Source organism: Electrophorus electricus, chromosome 11 (assembly GCF_041902795.1).
Source record: "Electrophorus electricus isolate QZ-2024a chromosome 11, ASM4190279v1, whole genome shotgun sequence".
In the NCBI taxonomy this organism is placed as follows: domain Eukaryota; kingdom Metazoa; phylum Chordata; class Actinopteri; order Gymnotiformes; family Gymnotidae; genus Electrophorus; species Electrophorus electricus.
This window is the reverse complement of record NC_137507.1, coordinates 26287482-26313899: the sequence shown is the minus strand read 5'-3', so window position 1 is coordinate 26313899 and position 26418 is coordinate 26287482. Positions and strand designations below refer to the sequence as shown.

The 26418-nt window shown below is 42.4% G+C and overlaps 3 protein-coding genes across 5 annotated transcripts; 2 read left to right on the top strand and 1 right to left on the bottom strand.

The window, feature by feature from the left end:
- Positions 1-182: 182 nt before the first annotated feature.
- Positions 183-4817, bottom strand: cib3 (calcium and integrin binding family member 3). Of its 2 annotated transcripts, XM_027018921.3 has the most exons (6): positions 3399-4817; positions 2908-2942; positions 2301-2412; positions 1516-1663; positions 679-874; positions 183-412 (listed from the first exon to the last, which is right to left on the bottom strand). In XM_027018921.3, exons 1-6 carry the CDS (start codon positions 3447-3449, stop codon positions 391-393), a joined length of 564 nt encoding a protein of 187 aa, XP_026874722.1. In that variant the 5' UTR covers positions 3450-4817; the 3' UTR covers positions 183-390. The 2 variants fall into 2 exon arrangements, with proteins under 2 accessions (XP_026874722.1, XP_081578786.1); XM_081722660.1 differs by having other exon boundaries at positions 183-874.
- A 578-nt stretch (positions 4818-5395) lies between these two features.
- Positions 5396-13343, top strand: sugp1 (SURP and G patch domain containing 1). Of its 2 annotated transcripts, none has more exons than XM_027018904.3 (14): positions 5396-5531; positions 6092-6251; positions 6361-6464; positions 6587-6874; positions 7531-7654; positions 7840-7943; positions 8223-8346; positions 8641-8936; positions 9339-9445; positions 9649-9826; positions 10025-10131; positions 10723-10868; positions 11284-11413; positions 12927-13343. In XM_027018904.3, the coding sequence occupies exons 1-14, from the start codon at positions 5513-5515 to the stop codon at positions 12951-12953; spliced, it is 1914 nt and encodes a 637-aa protein (XP_026874705.2). In that variant the 5' UTR covers positions 5396-5512; the 3' UTR covers positions 12954-13343. The 2 variants fall into 2 exon arrangements, with proteins under 2 accessions (XP_026874705.2, XP_026874704.2); XM_027018903.3 differs by having other exon boundaries at positions 8620-8936.
- A 449-nt stretch (positions 13344-13792) lies between these two features.
- On the top strand, positions 13793-23678 carry mau2 (MAU2 sister chromatid cohesion factor). Its single transcript, XM_027018894.3, has 19 exons — positions 13793-14049; positions 14525-14542; positions 14781-14846; positions 15212-15307; positions 15432-15526; positions 15649-15676; positions 15935-16090; positions 16530-16676; positions 17224-17314; positions 17526-17629; positions 17722-17799; positions 17954-18019; positions 18958-19041; positions 19167-19216; positions 19641-19718; positions 19893-20004; positions 20208-20298; positions 20566-20693; positions 20945-23678. Exons 1-19 carry the CDS (start codon positions 13816-13818, stop codon positions 21017-21019), a joined length of 1797 nt encoding a protein of 598 aa, XP_026874695.1. The 5' UTR covers positions 13793-13815; the 3' UTR covers positions 21020-23678.
- Positions 23679-26418: the final 2740 nt, after the last annotated feature.

Below are 26418 nucleotides of genomic sequence, written 5' to 3'. Positions count from 1 at the left end.
AAAAGAAATGTGTGAAGGAAATGGCACCTCTCCCACAGACGTTTATTACGCAGGTCAGTACTGACATTGACATTCTCAGTAACAATGACTCATCCAAAAAGAAAAAGGACATGTACACCATATGAAGTGTAGATTAAAAAGGTACAAAATCTGGTTCAATGTACTTCAGTGCTGATTAGCTGACACTGAAATTAATGTTGCTGTAAAAAAAAAAAAAGTTTCTGGGAATAAAGTTTTACAGTTAGTTTTTATGAAGACTGGGCGCGCACGACTTCCTCCAGTCTCATCATGCTGACATCATTTTCTTGAATCCCTTGTGGTCTTTATATTTATCCCGTCAAAGATGGTTTTTGTCCTATGTTCCATCTGGTCCTCCAGACTTACGGCATCTCATATTCTGATGTGGAATGTGCTGGAAAGAAAGCGGCGTGTTCCATTACTCTTCATGTCTCATCGTTGGTCCTGTAATGACTACTTTTACTGAAGCAGAACCTTTTTTTTTTTTTTTTAAACCAATTTAATTTATCACATTGTTGAAACTGATTCATTCTTAGAAGGAAATTACTGGAATAATTGAAAGGCACTGGATAGATAAGCATTAGCTGCTGACTTGTTTGTGGTGGTTTGTGTTCTTGTTGCTATTGTGTTTCTGAGCCACACAAGCCCAGCAGCTCTAACCTGAGGAATTCAGGAGCCTTGGCGATCATATTCTGGAAGTCCTCCAGCGACAGACGGCCGTTGTTGTCCATGTCGGCTTCGTTGAGCACCTTTTTGCACACCAAATCTACCTCGGCCTTTGACAGCTCGTTCCGCGTCAGCTTGTTCAGGGTTTTCTCCAGGTCTGACTTGCAAATGAAGTCGTCGTCGTTAAAGTCTTGGACGAGGAGAAGTGGGAATAATGCAACAGGTGAGGTGGCACAACAGTAGCCCATAAGCCGATTTGTATCACCCTTGTGGTGATGCAAGCAAGCTGTCATGGTTTGCCTGTGATCCACTCTGGGGTCCGGTTCTCTGTAATGCAGTTTGATTAAATGCATAACTGGCTTCGAAACTGCTCATTTATGTCGTCCTGCAGGAGTTCTCCTTTTGTTTACTGTCTGTAAATAATAAATGGAAACTTTCTCTTGACCCTTGGCAGCAATGGAGCATGTGCTGCTATGAAATGCCCTACTCTGATGGCATGTTTGATTAGATAGCCTGCTACACTTGTGCAAATGCACAAATAGTACCACTCACAGACGTAGACCCTGCTCTAACGACTCCTGCATTATTTACATCTGTCCTTAAAGCTCCGTCATCTGGCCTGTACAAGATTATCGCAATAGAAAGCCGATGATCTTTGCTACTGTACATGACTGTGCGTGTGACCTACACCAAGCTTAAATTTACAAATGCTACCTTACCGAATGTATTGCATCAGATAGGCTGTCAATGTATAGTGTTTAGTGCCATTTAAGAGGCTTGGTGTAGTGTTCATGCACTGTGAGTTTGGTTTTGAACTGTGCCAATACCAACCATAGATTTTAAAGGCATAATAAGCTTTTAGGTCCCTTGGTGCCATTTCACTCAGTACCGAGAACATGTCCAAGAAGTCATCCAAGGTCATATTTCCTTCTCCATCTTCAGAAAAGACCTCAGCGATCCTTTGTTTAAAAGGGTTATCCTAAACAGAATATCCAAGAACTGTAACAGTTAGATATGTAGTGGCACATCAGTTATTGTGCATTTTACTTGCAAGTCTCTGTGTTTTATGTTAAAAAGTAATTTTGGAATCCACACTTGCACTGCGCTTATGTCCATTATTAACCATGCTGCAGTTGTTAATGTCATAGTTTGTGACCAGATCTTTTGCATTTTGCAATTAGAACCAAACCCTTTAACCAGTCTTTTGAGGATCAGCACTTCCAGAACATGTATGCCAACCCTACTCTTCTATTACAGCATATGCTATTACTATATAATTACACTATAATCATGCCGTATAACTACATAATTATTTATGAAGAAACTGCTCCAGCCTGTAGTGAAAAAGAATCTGGAATTGTGAAAAACGAGTGGCTAAGTGACTGTGCGCAAGCGGTGTCTTCTCTGACAGCGACTGAGCCATGCGAGCGCTGCGTGAAGTGGAGTGTAATGGACTAGCATTTCAACAGAGTCTAAGACCCTCGGCTTTTCCTGCTTTCTCAAGTTCAGGGGCATCTGATGACACACAACCTCCCCAAGACTGCTATCAATTAGTAGGGAGTTCATAATTGATAAGGAACACGGACTGAGTTGCGAGCGCCGCGGGCGTCGGTTACCTTCAGCTCCGGCATGCTGCCAATAAACTCGTAAGGCACGCGCACATCTGGCTGATCGGTGTAGTCGAGCGGAACGAGATGCGGGGCCAAATCACGGTATCTGTGGAACAGCCTAGTGCAAAAGGCAGCGGTCGTTTAGACATGAGCGACATCAGGATGCGTGCTGGCAAATAGACACGTTAAGATAACAAGATCTCGGGCAACGTATCCTGACCCTAAATTTGAATAACGAAATATGCATGCATGTACACATAGGCCTGCTGAAAGATCAGTCACAGTGCAAGTAATGTTAAAGTAGACGTGCATCTTTAGCAACACCGCATGGGTCTCATGAGTCCACTACATTTCATGTAAAAGGGCTTTTAAAAGGTCTCTGTCGAGTATTGTATCACCCGTGCCTGGAGTTTTTCGTTTTCACGCTGTGTTGTGCAAGAAGATCTCATTTTAATGTCTACGGTGAACCTTCAGGTAAGAGTCTAATGTGAAGCATTACAAGAATACGTAGGTGACGGTCAGCTCTATCATGCAGCAAAAAGCGCAAAGGTTTTGTTAGCACTAACTCAGACTTGGATTAACCGGGACTATAAAATAAACCAATAATAATTACCTTAATATTTCTTTTCTGGTGAAATATGTACAGTACTGTAAATGAGAGAGAAAATAGGAATTATGCTACAAAAACAGAAAAGACGACTTCCGAAGTGCAGCTCGGACAAGTTGCAGAAGAATCTAGGTATCGCTTGTAAAGATATGTTAATATTATTTCCAAAAAGATCCACATTTTAATATGAAATAAAATCACTGAAAGTTTTAAGAGAAACAAGAGAATGGCATGAAACTGTTTCTAAATCTGCTAAACACACTTCTTTGTCAGTAAAACCTAACTGTCTTTAGTACCCTGTTGAGAAAATCTACTAGTAAAATGAATGTTAGGCCTACATTCAGGTACAACTCTCAAACACTTTAACAAACTGTCATTTTAGGGTTACATTCAGATTCTAGAAACAAGTTTAATAAGAACAAAAAAGTGTTACATGTGAATTCTTCGTAGGATCAGCAAATAGCTGATTTCTCCTAACGATCATAGTCCTGACCAACCTGGTATGCGTCCAGCTGCTGTGGTGTGAAAATGGTCTGTTTGTTCCCCATCGCCCCTATCCAAGATCCAGCCTCAGCGCCATGGGAAGGTTGGGCTCTAATACAGAAGAGCGTGAGCGAGTAGATATTTCAGATACGAAATGCACGGAACAATTGGCACTCGGCAAAACGCAGGGGATCGGGTGTCTGCCGGCGTGCTCTTCACGTGTCTCCATTATAATGGCGGCATTTCATCGTTTTCATCGCTCTGAATGGCAGGCTATTCTGGACGTGAATGCAGGCTGTCGGTCAGGAGGTGCGCCGGTGGCAGCGAGCCCCCGCTGAGAGCAGGGAGTCACGCCTCACCTGAGACTCAGGTTACACCCACTTACCTGGGGTTGCAACACAACGTGGGCTCAGCAAGATAAACCAGTAAACGTGAGAAACACTTAAATAAAAACTTAACGCAAGACTTTACTGAATTATTATAAAAGGCTGAGAACTTTCATGTTGTGGAGAAATACGCATCTGTAGATTTTGGAGTACAATAATGTAATACCGGTTGCTACCAGCAGGTGTCTAGTAATTGTTCAAGTGTGGGCTCTCTTTAACATTCCTGCCTCTATATCTCGCCTTCTCTCTCTCCCCCTGAGCACATGTGTGGTTGTCACTGAGCACATGTGTGGTTGTCACTGTGTTGTTCCTCCCTGCTGTCTCCCTGCCCTCGTGTTATGGCATATAAACTTGTTTCCTTGTGTGTAAGACGAATGGCATCCTATATGCTGAGCCCCGAGTATCGTCTGGCTCCGACTCGGAAGCCGCACACTTACCAAGAGGTTTATTCCATCGTGACACTTTGCCTTCATATTCTGGAGGCTGTTGCAGAGAAGCAGGCTATCGTGAACAATGATTAGCCTCTCAACCCTTTCATTGTGTACTGATAACACAAAATAGCAGAGGGAGCCAGGGAGACTACAGTACATTAAAAAAAATAATAATACCAAGGATTATTCTAGTAAGTCATTTGTATGAGCAGCTTTTAGATTCTTTTAACAGCTCTTAAAACCTCACATTACTGCACAATGAACTATCTACTGTTTCTAATGCTTTCCTAACTGGCTGGTGTAATATTTCCAACTGCGAAGGAATGAGTTGTTATCCACAACACACAAGGCTACATGCCTCCCCTCCCATTCTCTTTCTCTCTTTTCCATTTTTTTTCTACCAAAAGAAAGTTACACTTACACAGAAGACAGCGATCGGCAACACAATTCAAAGAACCTTAGTATTTTTAACCTAAGGGATGGAAAACTCAAATTAGTGATGCATATATCAATCTATATCAGTCAAGCACAGGTGAATTTGTGCATTTGGAAAATCCTAAGTAAATTATATGGTCTTTGAAAGTGCAAACCACACCTTCAGCCAAAAGGATGAGTGATCGAGAAACTGGTGAAGGGATGAAAGGACATGGGGAGTTCTGCATGCCTTCTGATTGTGCCAGAAATCCTTACAGCAGTCACGGGAGAGCATAGGACAAGGAGCGGTTAGGGCACCAACATTTAAGTTGTAGTAGGAGTATACTAACAGGTCTGAACACTAGGCTATAGATTTTTTTGGGGGGGGGGGGGTACAGTTTGTGATGTGTTATGCTATGTGTGATGATGGTGTCAACGGGGTAAATGTTGTGTAAACTGTTTAGATATTTCTAATATTGCATGAGTTCTTTTGTGTATTCAGGACGTGGATACACATTTTAAACATGGACACCTCCATGTAGGGTACTTGCTCCACGGAACATAAACTCTGCAAAGTTTCATTTGGCTGACTACAAAGCACTCTGATTCGTTAATCTCATGCGAGCTGCACTTTATAGAAAAACTAACACACAAAGAAAAACCCCAGAAACAAATAATCACTTTTATAAATACTGTTTGCTACTTTAAGGCGTTATAATTACTGCTCCTTTCAGTTACTTCCTCGCCAAAAAAAGAACTTGTTGCCCCTATACGGTAGGTGGCGATATAAACGCCCCATTCACGGTAAAACATTCGTTTCTCGGGAGAAGGTGAAATAGCGTTTCAGCCAAGTCCTCACAGCGTTAAAGTGCCAACCGATTAGATACCCTTCAGCAAATGGAGTCAAACGACGCAGGTAAATGACCCAGATAGGCCACTAGCCATTATCCGAGTATGTAGTTGCCTGGTGTTCAGTTTGTGTTGTCTGTTCGTCGAGGACAGCAACCCCGCTAATGTTTTGTTAGCAAGAACAAGGCCAAGTTAGCCGGAAAGCTAACCATAGCTAGCCAGCCTAATGTAGGGTAGGATTTTTCCTGGCTAGCCAGTTGCAGCAGTTGTTTCAAGCTCCGTCTGCCGTTTTCGATCACATATACGGCATAAAAGTGACTTTCATTCATGGTTGTTTACTTGAAAGATTTGCTAGATTTTGCTAAAGATACCTGCCCTCATCTAAATTGTGTTCGCATCTCAAGCGTTAGCTGACTTGGCAAGGGTTAGCTAGCGTAGCTAACCTGGATAACTATATGGTCGTAGAATAGATAGTCAGTTAACCTGCTTAGTACTGTGCTGTTCACGTTATAAATGACATCTGTGTTTATTTACTGCATGTGGTTGTTACGTTGGGGGATGTTTGCTAAGCAGATGTGCTCGTAATAAACAGCGCTGTCTAACGTGGACGGTACATCCCCTTTTAAGGTCGTGGAGGCTGGAAGAATAAGTTTGCTCAAAAGAGCAAGATTAACGTTATCATGCGGCAGGAAGAGCTGATAGCCCAGAAAAAGCGAGAGATAGAAGCAAAGATGGCCGAGCAAGCTAAACAGAACATGTCAGCTCCTAGCAAACCATTGCCACAAAGGTAAGTCACAAAGGTATCGTCTTCCCGTAACTGAAAAACTTTACGAGTTTTCTTGTGTGTCAGACCTGAATGCTTTTCAAAGATGCAATATGTTTTGTTTTTTTCTCAGCCCCCCGAGTTCACAGGGTCCAAGCTCAAACAAGTTTGTGAATGATGGGAGTTTCCTTCAGCAGTTTCTGCAGATGCAGAAGGAGAAATCCAACACAGACTCAGGTTTGAAAACTATTTTCACATTCATTAATTTGACAATTGGCTCGGAGCACTCTAGTCTTAACGCTACACATGAACCTCCATTCTGCTTTTATACTTGACTTGATTTGAATGATTCTTTGCAGTATGCAACAGTGACTCCAGAATCCACACGTCGTCGTCGTCGTCGTCGTCATCACCGTCATCATCATCATCATCATCGCAGAGCCCAGCGACAGCTGCCTCTCAGACCCAGAAGAAGAGCATTCTGGTTGGAAAACGTCCTGGTTTGGGTGTCAGCAGCATGCTCAGTCAGTTTAAGAGCTACTCACAGCCCAGAAAGTCCCTGCTTCAGATCCCACGGCCAAGTGTCTTTAGCTCCCCAGATGAGGACGAGGACGAGGAGGATGATGCCCCGTTTCTGGAAATCAAAGGTAGCCCAACGGCTTGACTTATGCCTTAAGTACTTTGTGATTTTGTCATTTATTATTTACATAATACATGTAGTTAATGTGGTCACTTGTCTGGGTCGGGTTCTCGGTCAATTTTCTCCAGCTTAAAGCTTTTGCCTTAATGATATCAGAACTCAGTGTAATGTTGGTAGGTAATAAAATGATCTCCATCCCCCTTTCTTTAATGCTCTGAGTAATGACATGTAGCATCAACCTAATCATTCTTTAACAACAAGAACAGTACATTGACTGAAGAATCTCTTTTATTAACATATGGGGATGATGACGCATAATGCGAACATGCGGTACGGCGAAAATGAAGTCTTTTAATAAGACTAATGCCAACCCAGCAGCTCAGTATCATAGTGGCAGTAACAGGGAATGGAGTATAAGTTCTGATAGAGGGACTTAATCTAGTGTTGCAGGAGAAAGTAACTAAGAGCTGGAACTGGGTCAATGTCCCAGGCGTTAAGATGGTGTTACTGCAGTGGGCTTGGAAGTGCAAGCGTTGCTACAGGAATGTTACTGCTGCCTAGTGGATCCTGTGCATCTCCTAGCACTGTGCTTCCCAAGTGCTGTCTCGCTAGTGTGCAGTTGTGAGTATGTGAGTTGTGCCGGAGTACTCATATCCTGCTTAGTTTCCCCCCCAGAGGATGAAGACTTGGGCCTCATCATCGACCGGATGGCTGCTTTCATAGCCGAAGGAGGCCCAGAGCTCGAGAGGAAAGCCGTGGAAGACTACAAGGACAATCCCGTCTTCTCGTAAGTCTCTGGAGGCAAAATGCGTTCGTTATGCGCTATGGGTTTTCTGCTAGTTCAAACTGGCTTTAAAGTGATATGGCTGTGTACTTCTCCTTGTGCTTCGGCTGCTGTCGTAGACATGCGATGTTTAAAATTTGTCCAGTTCCTTGGGTCTTCCCTGACAGCAGCTCTCTCTCCTCGCTCAGATTCTTGGTTGAAAAAGACAGCAAGGAATATCTGTACTTTCGCAAGAGAGTAGCTCAGCTGAGACAAGAGATCCATGCAAAAGATTCATCCACACGAGCTGATGGTAAGCGTTCCAATCTGTGCTGACGTTCTTGTACCCTCTGTACCAGTGCCAAAGGGCAATAACAACAACAGACAAATACAGCTGTCTCTATTTTAAAAAAAGTAGTAGTATCCTTTTTAGAACATTCCTGCCAGTTGCTATGGGTAACTGTTGCTAGGTGCAAAAAATCACCTTACTCCTGCCCCCCTCCCCCTCTTATTCCCCACCCTGCAGTAGACTGATAAGAGGCAGTTGAGTAGTAGTTTGAGTTGAATCCCAGTACTGACAGGCTGCTTAAAGTCTCCCCCTCAGTGGACGAGAGCACGAGGAAGGTGGCGGAGAAGCTGGCCCGCTTCGTGGCCGACGGAGGGCCAGAGGTGGAGGCCATCGCTACCAAGCACAACCACGACAACCCTGCCTTCCGGTGAGGCGTAAGCACAAGCGGTGGCCGTGTTTGTAAATGTGTTAATTGTGTCATAACCACTAGCACCTCCACCACATTCAGTGCAGCTGTACAATTAATATGGAACACCAGAAGAGAATTTACTTCCTGGTTTTGTGTGCCTTTGGGCAGTACAGAAGGTAGATCTGATTTGGCTGTTTCTAAAACAAATCTAAACAAGTGTATGTTGAAAATCTGGACTTTCGCGGTGAATGGTTAGATCTCAGGACATCGCGGTATCTTTCCGTTTACCAGCTTTCTCTACGATCACCAAAGCCCAGCTCACCGCTTCTACAAGGCCAAAGTGGAGGAGTACCGTCAATCCAAAAACAGCTCTACAGCGTCCCCTCATCTTGAACCTCTGCCGTCCTCCGAGCGGCTCGTGACCATGCTGCACAGCTCCGCCTCCAGCTCAGCCCGGGTGGAGCCTCGGGACCAGGAGGCGGGGCCTGCGAGCAGCAAACGGAAGAGGAAGAGCCGCTGGGGGGCTGAAGACGACAAAGTGGAGCTGCCCATCCCCCCGATTGTTGCCCCCGAGATGCCCACAGACCAGGAAACGGCGTCACTTTCTGGTGCGTTAAAAAAAAAAAAAAAAATCTGCACGTCCTCTAACGAATGTCGAACAGATCTACTATATACACTGTACACACCTGTGCTGGGAGCTCACACAAATCGGTTATGTAGTATTCTTCGTATGTGTTGATGCACCTCATGTTTCCATGTGTAGTACACGGTCAGGGTCTGTGCACCTCTATCAGTATCATAATTAGATAAAAGAGCACAGAAATGATTGACATTACTGAGAGCACGCACAAAGGCCAGCATCAGAAGGCCAGTTTGTGCTGACGTGTAAATACAGACTCTGCCATCTGTTTGGAGCAGAGTGGTGTAGAGCAACAGACGTGCTTATGTGATTCTCATAAACTGGCATTTGTGTGTGCGCGTGTGTGGCGCTCTGGCTGAACGTATTGCAGCTCAGGAGCTGAGGGGACTGGGTTATAAGAAGGGGAAGCCAGTCGGTCTGGTTGGTGTCACTGAGCTGTCGGAGGACCAGAAAAAACAGCTCAAAGAACAGCAGGAAGTATGAATTGCACTACACTATAAGTACACACTACTGTACTAGACTATTAGAAACGCACAGTATTCTAGTATTCTACTACTTCTAGTACATTAACCTGTACATACTTAGACTTGAAATTGTATGGACTATTGACCATTTCACCAGTGAGTATGGTGTCTGTGTTAGTTATTGCAAGTGTGTGTGTGTGTGTGGATGCACATCAGATGCAGGAGATGTTCGATATGATCATGAAACACAAGCGAGCCATGCAGGAGATGCAGCTGATGTGGGAGAAGGCAGTGCGTGACCACCAGCACGAGTACGACAGCGATGAGGAGATCGACAGCCAGGCTGGCACCTGGGAACACAGACTCCGAAAGATGGAGATGGAGAAAACTAGAGGTCATTGTTCCATTAAGGAATACAGTATTGTTTGATCATTGTATTCAGTGCAGAAGGGAAAGAGTTACTTTAGCAATACATCCATTAAAAACACTTTAATAGTCCTCCGACTGAGAGCAGCGGCGACAGACAAACCTGAACCTGCGATTGTCGTTTCATATCCGTTTTCTGTTTTGTGGTTCATTTCCTCCGGAGCAGAGTGGGCGGAACAGCTGACTGAGATGGGAAAAGGGAAACATTTCATTGGTGACTTCCTGCCACCTGACGAGCTGGAGAAGTTCATGGAAACGTTTAAGGCTCTAAAGGTGATAGTGTGTGAAGGCACTCATTAAGCTCAGCACTGCCTCACACAAGTAGCAGGGGCTGGCTGCATTTAGATTTTTGTATTCTAACAATGCCACTAATATTTTTCTTCTATGTGATTCAAATTCCTGAGTCATGTTTATAGCTTGTCGTGGATATGTTTAAAAATTAGGAATTCAGAGAGATAACAGTGTTGTACATGGGTGCAAGTTTTTTTTTGTTTTTGTTTGTTTTTTCCTTAAAGATTATCTGGACATTGGGAGAAAGTGGAAATTAACATTTTGGTTTATAACCAAGGTTCAGACTAATACAATTACTGTGTCAGGATTCACAACGCATCCAAGAATAGGAGTTTGTATTTGGGCTCCAGTTCCTGTCTGCTTCTGCCGTTGTTGGCATTACAGCATCACACAGCAGCACTACCCCACCGCTCTACTTTGTGAATCCTCACTCCTGCTGGTCCAAATGTTGGGTCCAACCCTGGTTGATTTTCCACTACTGCTGTATTTGTGAATGTCTTTGAACATCTCATGCGGTGTTATTACAAATAAAGTCCGTTGGGGCTCACTCTGCACTGTGGCTCTGATCTGCAGGAGGGCAGGGACCCCGACTACTCGGAGTACAAGGAGTTCAAGCTGACAGTGGAGAACATCGGCTTTAAAATGCTGATGAAGATGGGCTGGAAGGAGGGAGAAGGTCTGGGCACGGAGGGCCAGGGCATCAAAACCCCCGTCAACAGGTGGTGATGAGCGTCAGCAGGAACTAACGTTTACTCTTAAACTGTCAGAGGGTGTTGGTAATAAGTGGCTTCTTTATACCTGCAGTCAGGAGTTCCTGAAATTGACAGACTAGTGCTAGCAAGTGCCTCTTTTTTCATGGCATTTTCTTTCAGTTTTCAACTTCAGTTCAATGTGACCATTAGTTCAACTCTGTCATATGACTATAAAGGACTCTAAAGGCTGGGCTTCTGCTTTGTTTCAGTTAAAGAAAAATTCTGCCAGTTTTACATATGATAAAAATATGCGTTGCCCTTTTAATCCTTACAACCCACTTAGCAAAAAGCAACCCACTTGATCTACTTTTCAGTATACTCCCAAACAGTGTGTATGTGTATGTGTGTGTGTGTGTGTGTGTGTGTGTGTGTGTGCGCGCAGAGGCACCACTGCAGTAGATGGTGCAGGATTTGGGGTGGACCGACCTGCTGAACTCTCTAAAAATGATGACGAGTACGATGCTTTCCGCAAGAGGATGATGCTGGCCTACCGTTTCAGACCAAACCCTCTGGTGTGTGATGCAGATTTAGTGGTAACACTCCTAAATGGGCTGAATCTGAAACAGATCTTCAGTCTTCAATTCTGGCCCCTGAATCTGAACAGTTAATGTAACTCTGGTATTTAATTCAATTCATGTCTGTCATTTACATAAACATACAGGACATTCATGCATTGAAATGTTTGTGAGGGGGATTATTCCTCTACAGCCACAATAACACTGGTACATGTAACTAATAACAAGATGACGACAATGTACTAAATGTACACAAAATATACAGAATATACAAAATGCACATAATATATACATTGTATATACAAATACAATATACATCTATTTAAATACAAACTGGCCAACCAGTAACTTTACCAGTGGTAAAAATCCAGGATTGAATTTAGATTCCAGGGCCAAAGGTGGACTACTTCTGCCTTATACAGTGACGTACACACAGCGTGAGCGGATGCGGTGCAGGAGACCCTGCTGCTCTGTGAGCCGTGTTCGTTTTTTGTTTTTTTTTGTGAATATTTGTGGCAAAGTCACTGATGATTAATTCAGAGTGAGGTCTAGCACTACCACCCCCTTGAATGTGGGCCCCCACAGCCAGGCTGCATATGGGCAGCGTAGTAGACTAAGAGTTAACGGACAGGGGAGGAAGAGCAGAGAGCTCATCTACGCTGCAGAGTGGGACATCTTGGCAACTGAAAACATCTTTAATCTACTGTAAATAAATAATATTTCTCCTTTGGAGACTATGAGGCTACTATAAGATTATTGAACTGATTTCTTATACCTTTGAGTACAACTATGGGTAGGTTAAAATAAGAAGAAAACAAGAAAAAAAAAATCTGCCAGTATTTGTAAGAATTTTACTTGGTAAAATTGCTTAATATAATGGAGAAGATTGTGGCTAGCTAATTGAGCAGCCGACACGTGCAGCTTTTTGGTGCTGTGCTATCTGGCAAACAAAAGCAGTGAGGTGTCCGAGTTAAAGATCGCCAGAAAATTAAATTAAAGATACTGAGGAAATGAAAGCATGTAGTCTTATGTCAGCAGCCTTACTTATAGTTCTGGAGAGTGGTGTTGCTCACCACAGAATCTCATGTGGGTGAGCTAGTTACAGGGCAGCCCTGGTGCCACATGCTGAATCGTGGGGGGGACCAGTGATATCCACAGTGTGACCTGCCAGGTGCCAAGATAACTGAAGCATTCTAAATTTATCCAGCATGTTAAATTCAGGGTAATGCATGTATTATAACAGGACAAAAAAAACAAAAACAAAAACAGTGACTATCTAGTATGTCGGGTGGTCTTGTAGTGGCTGTAGAAATGTACTTGCTCTAGTCTCTCCCAAATCAAATTCCTGGGTTATTCCTGCAGGGAAATTTAGGAATGTTGTTCTTCTGAGTAAACTCATAAGGGCCATGTGACTCACTAGGGCTAGGATTTGTAAACAGAATGCTGAGGAAAATGTATTCGTACTGCCCTGATTTTTAATACTTCTTTCTCTCCGCCTCTTTCTCACCAGAATAATCCAAGGAGACCATACTACTGAAGAGGTCATTGGGTGTACTATACTGTTCATTTCTTTTGATCTTGTCTGACATCTTTTTGTGGGTGTACAGCTTAAAATGCACTCCTTGATATTGCAAAGTCAGTCTTGCTCAACTGGTTTTTAGTGACATATAGTGCAGATTTTACCATTTCCCCTCGAGGCATTTTAAGATTCATCATCGTGGATACACTCAAGATTAAGGTTAAAGCTCTTAGCTGGTTGTGCATTTTCCCTACATTTCAACAGAAACCTCACAAAACTTTCAAGTTGCACTAATTATCTTGACAGTATGTGAACTCACTACAATGGAGGAAAAAAAACCGTTTTCTCTCTGTTGTAAAACACCTAACGTTCTGTAGACATTGAATAAAAATTTCATTGGTCCTCAAATAGCTGTGTGCATGTGTTTTTGCTTTCTTTCAAGATCCTGTTTGGCACATTTATGGATTTGTTTGCTACATATGTACAGTACAGGTGGATGGAAGACCTAAGTATTATTTTTGTGCGACTCAGTTGTGCCCCAAACCCACCTGTGCCACCTGCTCAAGGTGTTACGACTACGTTTTCAGGGAGTGAGGAAGTAACGGCCCACACATCAACCCATGTGTTTTGACCGAGCAGCATCAACAACGTAACGTAAACCAGATCCATTTGCAATGAAAAGTACCCCCGCGCCCCATTCACTTAATAAAAATGCAAATATTTCACGTTACATCGTACCGCCTCCTGCCACCAGTGGTCCGATTGTAGAAAATGTAGTTAACGTTAATGTGGCCCGGTCATGCAAGTTCACGTTGAAATCTCGCGTCAAGGGACCAGTCTCGTTTAGGCCGTGGTTGTTTTTGTTGTTATTGTCGTCAAAATGGCGACTGGCGGAGAGGCCCCGGAGCCCTGGTACCTTGCGCTGCTCGGCTTTGCCGAACATTTTCGCACTTCCAGTCCTCCTAAAATTCGCCTGTGCGTACACTGTCTCCAAGCTGTGTTTCAGTTTAAGCCTCCGCAGAGAGTAGAAGCACGGACGCACCTTCAGCTTGGCTCGGTGTTGTATCACCACACCAAGAACAGCGATCTCGCCCGGAATCATCTTGAGAAAGCGGTAAGGCCAGCCAGGAAAGGCCGAGGATGTATCGGGGGCGGACATGAAGGCCGCACGAGTGGGAGCGCCGTTGTAGGAATACTCAGCTAGCTGAGTTGGTTATCTATCTAGATCAAATTGCCTTCAGTAATACAGTCTGACCGACCCGTTTAAAGGTTGGAATGACGTTCCTTAACAAACTAACGTTATTTCTTGCTAGCTATTTAGCTACACTATTCAAAAAGTCAGCCTTACAGTATAACTTGGCTCGCTAGCGAAAACTGCTGAATTCAGTAGCTTACGTTAAGGTAGTCATTAAAATGAGTTTTAGTTCCCATTTACTAGTGTGCCCTCGTTGGCTTTTACCTTTCTGGTTGCTATGCTGTCTACGGCTTGTTTGGAAAATGTCTTTTCCTGTGTCTCTTTTTTTTGTGTGTTTGTGTTTGTAATGCATATTTGGTACCACGGTATGCTAATACGCCCTCTCTTCTTTCAGTGGTTCATCTCGCAACAAGTATCCTTTCTCACATCTGCTGTGAAGCAGTAATTAGATTAAAACGACTGAATTTGCACAAGTGTTTATGTAAACTGTCAGTAAGCTTACAGTTCCGCTGCATAAGGGTTGTGACTACAACTTTTGAAACAGTAATATTTTCTCTCGTGCGTTTGTGTAAAATCATCTTTACGTCGAGTCGAGGCAGAAATTGAAGATAACCGAGTTTGCAGCAATAAACCTTGACTACATTAAATAGGTTTCACAGTTCGAAGATGTTAAATTCGAGGCTGCCAGTCTCCTCTCTGAGCTCTACTGCCAACAGGTAAGTGCTATTATGGGCATTTCTGCACTGTGAAAGGTAGTTTCCTAATGTTCAGACATTTCATTATGATTCATCTTGATCAGTTAGATCCCCCATGTAAGCTATTAAATATTGTTAAAAGAGTGGAGAAGATTGGGTTAGTATGCTAACCCATTGTGAGACAGATATTTCTCTCTCTCTCTCCCTCTCTCTCTCGCTCTCTCTCTCTCTCTCTCTCTCTCTCTATATATATATATATATATATATATATATATATATATATATATATATATATATAATGTATATGTGTGTGTGTGTGTATATATGTATGTATAATTTAAATTTTTTTTTTATTTATTTGACTTTTTCATACCCCTTCTTCACAGAACTTGGTTGATTCTGCTAAGCCGTTACTACGCAAAGCCATCCAGATATCCCAGCAGACTCCTTACTGGCACTGCAGATTGCTATTCCAGCTAGCTGTAAGTGGCAGCAGAAATTCCATTGCATAATACTGCATAGAATATTAACAACCAGTCCACGTGTCCTACCCACAAGGACGGCTGTTTTTCTCTCCTAAGGACTTTTACCCTTTTTTGTGTGCAGCAACTACACACACTAGAGAAGGACTTGGTGTCTGCGTGCGACCTTTTGGGAGTAGGAGCCGAATATGCCAGAGTCGTGGGTTCTGAGTATACCAGGCACGGACAACTGTCATATGGCTGTTTTATAAAGCAGTGATATCTGTGTATTAGGAGTAAGTTTGCTTGGATGCATTATCTTGGCACCTATTTTGTTCACCAAGATTCTGTTCCTTTCACAGAGCCCTGTTTCTTCTGAGCAAAGGGATGGTGAGTATATTTAATTCAAAGCAGAGTTTAAGGTTATTGCCTTTAAGTAGAGACTACTTTGTGTTTTGTTTTTTTGGGGTTTTTTTAATTATTATTTTTCTTTGAACTGCTGAGAGTTGATTTCTATATATGCATTTTAGTTAGGTATTCAGTTCAGTGCACTTGTGGATGTATAATTTATAATTATTAGTTGCAAATGTGATTCATCCCTTTAGTTTAGCTGTGCGTTGATTTGTGTTTTTGTTTGTACATGCATAGTTGCTGCTGATGGAACGTAAGCTCCAGGAGGTGCACCCTTTGCTCACGTTGTGTGGGCAGATTGTGGAAAACTGGCAGGGAAACCCAATACAAAAGGAGTCCCTCCGGGTCTTTTTCTTAGTTTTGCAGGTCACACATTACCTGGACGCTGGACAGGTCCGTGTCTACGAACACTGTAACACACCACACTTGGCACAGACTCGGGTTGAAGTTTAGTCCCATAGATGGAGTATATTGCTTCTTACTGATTTAAGAGCTTGAGAGTAAACCCATGCAGTCAGTTTGAAACATCTCTGGCTAATCCATTTAGATGAAAATGTTCAGTTTGATGTGCTGTGTTAGATTATGGTTGAAGATGCATGTAAAACAATGATTTAACACAAAGTAGTTCTTGTAACTAAATATATATGTCTGCATTCAAATAAATAAATAGAAATAGTGTTGCACAGTTAAACTGAAAATGTTTAAATATTAAATTAACATTCGGAGACAAAGTTTTGATTTGACTTTACAAATCCCTGACTTTTTTGCTATTTAGGACATGTGGAACAGTTGCAGTCTGCTAAGCTATGTGTGTGTGTGCGTGCACATGCAGGTCAAGAGCGTGAAGCCGTGTCTGAAGCAGCTGCAGCAGTGTATCCAGACCATCTCCACGCTTCACGATGATGAGATCCTACCCAGTAACCCTGCAGACCTCTTCCACTGGCTACCCAAGGAGCACATGTGTGTGCTCGTTTACCTGGTATGTGTCTGTCGCGCACGCGCTCTCCTCTCTCTTTAACACATGCTCCTATAAATCCATATGCCCATTTGTCCAATTAAATCCATGTGCATTCCTTCAGTATATGTCTGCGCGTACCTGCACGCCACAAAGAATGTTTTAATCAGATAGTACGAGACACGCGTTCTGTATGAGCGAAGTTGAATACTCTGACTATTCACAGTCTGTTACAAAAGGCCATATTAGAAATGTTGTGGGAGCCACTCCTCTGTATTCCCTGTCCAGGGTTGTAGTTCATGTCCAGATGTGCTGCTTTTCTTTTTCCTTGAATGAGATGAGTAGTTAAAGGCCAGAATCTCCTGTTTGTTTGTCTTTTTTGTTTGTTTCTTTGTTTGTTTGTTTTGTTTTTAAAGATTAACACACACCCTCACATTTTAGGCCAGTTTGGACTACTACTACCATTTTTACGATATCCAGTCTGTAAATTCAGAATACACTTTTAAGGACATTCTTGCACTCTCTTGTAGGCCATTAAGCCCAGGTAAAGGTCTGTCTCTGTGTTGTTTAGGTGACAGTCATGCACTCAATGCAAGCTGGCTACCTGGAGAAAGCACAGAAGTACACAGACAAGGCACTCATGCAACTAGAAAAACTAAAAAGTGAGTCATCAGAAACTTGTGCGCTTGAGTACGTTCTTCTTTAACACGACAAATCTGGCAAAAGGACCGTTGTAAAATATTTGCACCGTGTGTTTGCACGGGTTCGCCACTGCTCAGCGTAGGCGCTCGGCTGCTTCGTTATTGCATTGGGCTTCCTCTGTGAGCGGTGTGGTGGGTGGCGGCCTCAGATCTGCTTTGCCTCGTCTTTCAGTGCTGGACTGCAGTCCCATCCTGTCCTCATTCCAAGTCATCCTGCTGGAACACATCATAATGTGTCGCCTGGTTACGGGACACAAGGCGACAGCACTGCAGGAGGTACGGTTTTTCGCGCTGGGTGTCGGATGTCTTGTTGTTGTTGTTTTGCTTCCAACTCATTTGCTAACATTGTCTTTTTGCAATTGGACCAGATCTCTCAGGTGTGCCAGTTGTGTCAGCAGTCTCCACGCTTGTTCTCCAACCACGCGGCTCAGCTCCACACACTATTAGTGAGTACCACACACACCCTCACACACTGCATGATATAACTGACTCTTTTTAAATTCTGTTGAATTTAATGTCATCCCATTCTGTGGTAGATCACATGTTCTGTCTCTCTCTCTCTCTCTCTCTCTCTTTCTCTGTGTGTGTGTGTGTCATAAGGGGCTTTACTGCATTTCAGTGAACTGTATGGACAACGCAGAGGCGCAGTTCACCACGGCCTTACGGGTGAGTGCTACCCTCTCTCCAGCCTATGGCACCCAGCAACCACACACTCAGCGGCTGGAACCCTCTGAATCTCACCCACACAATTTTCACTGATCTAAAATGCCTCACTGAACATATGAAAGGCCTGGAAGGGCCAGTAGAGACATCACTAAAGTGGGAGCAATTCCGCGACTGAGCCGTGTATCTGAGCGCCCGTCATGTCATGTTAAAGCGAGTGGTCCGTTCCGTAGCTTTGTTTCACTTTTAGTTTATGTCACAACGCTCGCTGACAGGAAGCTAAATCCCCCTTGTGACTGTGACTCCACCAGGCAGATAATGACATGCTTGCCATGCTTTGAGAGTGGGGACTGCTGCACCAGTGATGGGTTTCGCTTTCAGTTTGAGATTAAAGTACAAAAAAAAGCAGCATTGTTTTTAAAAAATAAAAAGCTGCGCTTCCTCCACAATGACCTACACACTGTGTGTGACTGTCCGTGTTCTACATGAAGGAATGTAATCACAGTGATCCTACTCCACCCTAAGCTCAGACATCTTGGGAGTCATTTGTCTGACTTCATTCACTTTCACTAAGAAATAGCTGTTTCTTGCATGAAATTCCAAGAGTTTTGTTGTTGCTGGAGGACAGGTGATCAAGGATGTCCAAAACTGGGGCAAAGCAGCATTTTGACAAGTCTGTGTACTTTACTGCACAGGTAAACACGGAAGCGTGCACCTCAGTCAGCTCACGACTACAAATGTCTCGGACAGATCGAGTTTACGATGACACAGCTGAGCTCAAGCCGAGCCTAAATCTGTCCCATGATCATTTGCAAAAAGTCTGCTTATGGTCCAAAGGCTTTTGCAGAGTGCTAGTGAAGGTTTGAAGTCCTTCAGAAGTTTGGCACATGTAATGAGTCAAGTTCCTGACTTGGTTCCCACTTTTCCCACTTCCTCCTCAGCTAACCACGCACCAGGAGTTGTGGACCTTCATCGTCACCAACCTGGCCAGCGTCTACATCAGAGAAGGCAACCGGCACCAAGAGGTTGGTCAACAAACCACAACTCGCACACTGTAACTCTCACCTGAGCTTATACAATATCGCCATTTTACAGAGTTTATCCTACAGCTACTGTGTTCCCACTGTGCTTCATGTCTTCTCTCGTATAGCTCTATAGTCTGCTAGAGAGGATAAACCCTGACCACAACTTTCCTGTGAGGTGAGAGAGGTTTCTGTTCAGGTCTCATGCTGAAACATTATGCAAAAAAAAGGAATGTTGGTTTACACTGTTCTGCATGGATCCAGCATTGAGTTCTCAACAGTTTTAAATGAGTGGGAGGTTTTGTTTTAAAAAAGGAGTGTATGTGTGTGTGTGTGTGTGTGTGTGTGTGTGTGTGTGTGTGTGTGTGTTGTTGCCTTCTTCAGATTTATAGACAGTGGGAGAGGGAAAAGTCATTTCCATACATTGCAACATTTAAACTCCAAATCATTTGTCATGATAATGCAGTAGAAACAGTATTGTTTGGCCAATAAATCATCTAAAAAGTTAAATTTTCATGTATGAGATTTATACTAAAATTAAACTAAACAAAAATAAGTCTTTTTACCAACACACTGACCTTGACTATGTTCTGTGTCTGCAGCTCTCACTGTCTCCGTGCTGCAGCCTTTTATATTCGCGGACTGCTATCCTTCTTCCAAGGCCGCTACAACGAGGCCAAGTAAGTTCGCTGCTCCACTTCCTATTAAAGCATATGGAGTCGGGGGAGCTGTTCTGCAGTGCTTCCAATCGTTGTCATTCCTTGTATTTACTCGTATGTTCTGCTGTCACACGAGGAGAGAGATGTTAGATATACACTGTGTGTGTGTGTGCATGCGTGTGCGCGTGCACATAGGCGTTTCCTTCGTGAAACTCTAAAGATGTCCAATGCAGAGGATCTAAATCGACTGACGGCCTGCTCCCTTGTTCTCCTTGGACACATATTCTACGTGCTGGGAAATCACAGGGTGAGTGGTACTCCTATGTCTGCTGTACCAACAGCAGTTAATTATTTGCATGTTTTTTGTCTTTAAAGAGCAATTCACTGTTCATGGACTAATGACATATCAGGACTAATAATGGAATCAAATGGCAGAATAAAACAGAATCAGAAACATTCAGCACATGTTGTTGTGTTCTTGGAGTGTAAAAGAATCCATGTCTCCACTAGGAGAGCAACAACATGGTGGTTCCAGCCATGCAGTTGGCCAGCAAGATTCCTGACATGTCTGTACAGCTGTGGTCCTCTGCTCTGCTCAAAGGTAAACATCTCCTCCGTCCATCACATGTGATCTCAGAAGTGTCCTGCCGTACCAGCTACCACTGCATCACAACACACACCGGCTTTGTTTCAGCGATAGTGTTTAATCCTGCTCTTGCCAATCTATCAGTTTATGGTCAGGAAGTATAAAATCACATGTAAATATTGTGTGAATAGTTAACATTTTAGTAGCTCAAAAGAAGCAAATCAGAAAAAAAAGTGAGTTATTCAGCAGAAAGCTGATGCACACCTGTTTTGCTCCACTCAGATCTGAACAAGGCCTGTGGGAACACGATAGACGCACATGAGGCCGCGCAGATGCACCAGAACTTCTCCCAGCAGCTCCTGCAGGACCACATAGCTGCTTGCAGCCTGCCTGAGCACAACCTCATCAGTGTGAGTAGCGCCGTTGCCCTGCCGAGCCCCTCTGAGCCCCTCCAAGCCCTGTTGCTAGTGGGGCCCTCCTCGTCAGCTTAGCCAGGGGCCGTGTATGCAATAACAGGATCAGGCTCTGTGTGTCTGGAGATGCAGTCTTTGAATGTGACATGTATGCAGGGGTAGCGTTCTTAGAGACGTCATTCATTGACTGTTACGGGTCTTGTAGTGTTGGTGTTTCTCAAAACTTGTGTGTGTTTGTTGAATTGCAGTGGACAGATGGACCTCCTCCAGTGCAGATCCAAGCTCAGAATGGACCGACAACCAGTCTGGCCAGCCTGCTTTGAATATACAACGCACCCTTTACACACTTATACTCACACCCTCACTCTCAGTGAGCACACGAATTGTACATACAGGTCAGCCTCCTCCGAACCCTTACTACCACACAAACTCAGAAAGAGACAGGACTCCACTGCTTTTGGCCTGCGGATTTTATTTGTATTGTTCATATTTTAACTTATTCTTATTGAACAGGTAAACTGTTGGGGACATGAGATTTAATTCAGTTTTCAGGAGGGGGGAGACAGTTAAGACATGTCACTGTGGACACGACAAGTCTAATTTACTGCTTATGAACCTCCACACATGGCAAAGGACATGTATAACAAACGGAGAAGGCTTTACTAGGCCATAAACTCCCTTCAGAGAGTTTGCAGCCTGTGCAGTCATAGGCCATCACAGAAATTTTAGAGACTGTTCTGATTGGTTGATCGGCCATCAGGCTGCATAATGTGAGGCTTCAGAAGGTTCTTGCCTGTAAATGTCTTTGAAGCTACTAGTGAAGCCATTTCTCTTCATAATAGTGATTTCAAATTTAGGTTGATATTCATAACAGTGAGAACGTAATTGGCCCATTCTGCCATATATGTATGTTCATGTATGTATTTGGCTGTAAAGATGTTTCCAACATTTTTTTTCCCCCAACTAATTATCATAATTATTAACCTGTTAAATTATTTTAATTTCAGCACATTATCCACAACCTTATCTAGTTCTAAATGAAACATGTGGAGGTGTGTGTTGGGTTGGCATTGAAACAGCAGCATCGCCCAGTCGGTGGGTGGGAGGTAGTTGTACTTTAATAAATAGTGGATTCTTTGGTAAACAAGCCAGTTGCCTTGAGTTTAGGTAATCCAGAGAAGCATTTCTTAGCCGAGATGTAGCCAGCCAGACAGTCTGCGTTTTTGCTCTGATCCATTTCTTACATACCTGAGCCAAGCCATTAAGAACACTGAATACCTGGTACAGGTGTACTGGCAGTGGAACTAGGTCCTGAGGACAGGTCTGTGGAACACCAGTCTGGAGTTGACCCTGCACCAGTACTGTTGAGATCTGCTATCTTAAATTAATCCCAAAACTGGCCTGTTAAGACCGGCATTCAACCTCAGTAGAGCAGTCCCCTGTTCTCTGGGCCTTGTGTGTGATCCAGAATGTAGAGATGCATTTATCTACAAGGACACAGTGAGGACAGTAGTGTTGCTCGGTCAGAGCAAACCTTTAAAAAAAGAAAAATAAAGTGACGCTAATGTCTGGTTCCATGAAATATTCTCTTTTGTGAGAACATTGAATTTGTTTGCTCAAAAGAAACCAAGCTTTGAAGGGCAGCTAGCAGTTTTAGTAGGGAATATAGGTGTAGTTGGAACAGAACAATCCTTGGCTACATTTAAGCACCATGGGATCGGGATGTCTTTAATGCTGTCTAAACCACATCTCTATGTTTCAGAACTGTTGTATTTCATTATTTTATTTTTAATCTATATCTAAAATGAGTAAATACATAGTAAACTTCTTTTTACAAAATGTATGTCTTGCGTGGGATATTCTGAAGTTTGTACAGAATTTTTCTATTTTGAACCTGCAGATACTTAAGCAGTATCAGTCTTCATTACCATGACAGTTTTAGTAAAAAGAACATTTGCGGTTTAGGGAATGCTGTCCTTCATGTGAACACGTTTTTGTTTTTTGTTTTTTTCTTTATTTGTTTTGTCTGTGGCACAGTACTAGTTATTGATCAACAGAATTGAAGATTGAAGCATAATTGCTCATGAGGACTTGAAGCTTTGAATGAGTAAGACTCATTACAACTTGCCTAAAAACACCAGCATACTATGTATTGCATAACGGGCCTTCATCTTTTAGTTTAACAGTTTCATAATCATTCATCACCTGATATTTATTGTTAAACTATTTTATGCTTGAGTGATGTCATCACTCCTGCTGTAACACACAGCTCCCCTACAAACATTTTGCTCATGCAGTGTAACAAATTGGACTTCACTGGGAATGTGTACAACATGCAACCAACAGAGGGCGCTGCAGAGTTGTATGTGGCTACCTTCTACAGGTCAGCATCAAGATGCCTGATCCACAGGACCCAGGGCCGATATTCACAAAGCACCTAGCTTAGATGGCTGTTTCAGGATCAGCTTCTTGAAGCCAAGAGTAGTATAACAGAGTTCTCAGTCATCTTTCCACTTCTGAGAGCAATGCTAAATACAGGCTTCAATGCCTTACGTGTATAGACTGCACGCGAAGGGACAAGAACGTTCTCTTCTTGATCGCAGGAGGCAGGTGTAGTGAAACTCAGAAACATTTTGTAAAATTCTAGTAAATATTTCTTAATTATGATTGAAGCCCTTGATATCAGTAGAAAACCCCTTTTCCTCTCCCTTTAGTGTCATTTTCTTTTCTTTTCAGACACTGTATTTTTTGTACTTGTCTCAATGCTGGGTTTTGTTTTTGTTTTTGTTTTTTTAACACAAAGCCTGTTTAAACAGTTTTCTTTTTAAGATATTTACCCCCTTTTCTGTAGTTTTAAACAAATAAATCCATTTATTAAATTTTGTAAAGTTTGAATATTTATATACCACATATATCCATATTATCTTTGTCATTATTTTGATTCATCAAATTTAAGAAACTGCATAAATGGTACAAAAAGCAGTTGCACTGTGTCTTTTTTATCTCATGCTTTGAATGCATATTCTTTCAAGGACACATAATGGACAGTTTATGATAAAGTCTAGATGTTGAGAAGAGCTTTGGACCTTTCTGAAATGTATAGGCTGCTAATTGTCCTAGAAATTCAGGACCTTGTGAAGTTTTAACTGAATTATTAAACTCTCAACTGGTGATTTTGTGTTGGCTTCAAAATCACATTTTTTATATATTTAAAAATTATTTTAAAAAATGTGGTATATTGTGAGCTAGTAGCTCTTGGGAACAGTGAATGTAAAGGTAATGAAGAGGCATTACCTGGCCTGGTCTACTGCTGCTTGTGTACCTGCTGTGAATAGTGACCAGAGCCAATCAGGTTCCACCCCATTTATTCCAGAATTAACACAGTTTATTGCAGAGGTCAAGCTGCTAGAGCTCAAGACCAGGCTTTGAATGATGTGTCATGTCACCTAAATGATAGGTGTGTTGGGTAGGCTACTGATCATGTTTCCTCTCAGAAACTATTTTGATTGGTTGGTTCATTATGACATCACGGAAAATGAGACTTTAGATGGCCTGTTTTCTGTCAGGTAAAGCTACGGGAGATGCCATTTCTCTTCATATCAGTGAGAACTAGTCTAAATGAACTATCAAAATGGCCAATGACACTTTTTACTTATCTTCAGTGTCTTTTATAAATGAACTCAGTATTTGTAATGGGATTAAAATAAATATCATTTCTGCTTCATGAGGGTCATTTGAGTCTGAAAAGTGTATGTGCTATATAACAATAGCAGACAATATTTAATATTAGCCTGCTGTATTACCATTAATAATCTATTTTTTATATAGAATAAATGATGGATTGAATCTATTTTTATATATGTCCCCTGCTTGTATCTACTCATATATAATTTGTGGTATGCATCTGTTGAGGTAATGCCAATATGCCAATATATGTAATGCTGTGTACATATAAACAGGTAATGTTTATACATGTATCATATATATGTAATGTGGTGTACAAACGCTGAGGTAATGTCTATACGTGCATGAGGATGTGTCTGTATTTGTGTGTGCCCTGCCCTTGAGGAATGCATAAAAGTCCTGATCTCCAGTAATGGTGGAGCTCTGTGTGTGTGTGTGTGTGTGTGTGTGTATGTGTGTGTGTGTGTTTCTGTAGGGATCCATGCCAACTCTGAGGTCAGCTCACAGGCCTGGTCACATGACCATCTTTCGCTCTAATCTGCTGAGCAGTGCCTGTGACATTCCTGTGATAAGACTTGAAGTCCAGTGGAACATCCTGAGCTTCACCACCTTCAAAAAGACCCTTTCCAGCTAAAATATGATCTCTTCAATGCTCTGCTGCTTTGAGACGAATGATGAGGGTAAAAAAAACTGATGCTAAGTGACGCTTATTAGGTAATAGGTGTCAGAGCAGAGCTGAGAGTCAGGACTTCCTGCCAAATAGTGAGCCCAGCTGATGGGGACTGGGAGGGCCACTTCCTGCATTGTTACTGTACTTAAATGGGGATTAAGTTGAGACTGTCATGTTGTTAGTGGCAGCCATTGCTGCCTACTGTAGAGCAGAGAGAGAGAGAGAGAGATAGAGAGAGGGAGAGAGAGAGAGAGAGAGAGAGAGAGAGAGAGAGAGCACAAATGAATTACCATGCCTTGACCTTGGTGTGGCACTTTGTGTTTTAGTTTCTGTTTTTGTCTGTCTATAAGCAAAAACAAAACACACCACAAAAATTTTATTTACATTTTGTAATGATAAAACATTTTTCACAAAATATCCTACATTTTTATGTTCGCTTAAAGATGAACAAAGCATGGACGGTAGGATCTCATTGAACAAGTGACTTTGTGCACTATACATTTAATGATATAAGAGGTAGGGACTGGAGTGTGTGTGTGTGTGTGTGTGTGTGTGTGTGTGTGTGTGTGTTTTAAGCGTAAGAGAGAGAAAACACTCACACACCGATAATATGTTCAGACTTGTAAGACTTATAAAAATGATTCAGTAGTATGTCTCAGAGTACTGTTTCGGGTCAGTCTCCCCAGAACATCAGAATCATATTACTTAAGTGAGTGCTGTCATTTCATACACGTCCCTTTGATCCCACACCAGTCTGCAAATCCGCAAAGGCTTGTTTGTCACTGGAGTAACCCAGCAGAGCACTAAAACACATCGGAATTTCTTTGCATGAAGCTGTAAGTCATGCAATGGTATTAGAAGGGTGGGTGAATTTTATCAATTATTGTTAATATTATTTTAACACATGGGAAAATTCAAGAAAAACACTGAGAATAATAATATTTAAAAAGCTTGAGCACGGCAAGCGTTAATGACCTTTGCATTAGTCCTAAAATGCTCACCATATTTGTTTGTTTGTTTTATTGGAGCAAGGGTTGTTGTACTAAGCACAATTTATGTAACATTAATAGGTCACTATACACTATCCCAAGTGATAGGAGGGTGACATTCTGTCTTTATGAATCAATAAATCTATTGCACAAAGTAAGATTCTACTGTTGTGCAACTATCTCTGTCCCCCACATGGTGACATCTGATTTGTAGCAGGTATTCTGGCTGGACATCATGTTAGATTTAATATGCTGGTGTATAGTGTACATCTCTGACTCTTGGCAGGAATTAGAATACATCTCCAAATCTTCTTTTTTTTAATTACATTTTTATTAGTGTTTTAAAGCATGAATATAGATGTGGGGTATTTGGTGAGCT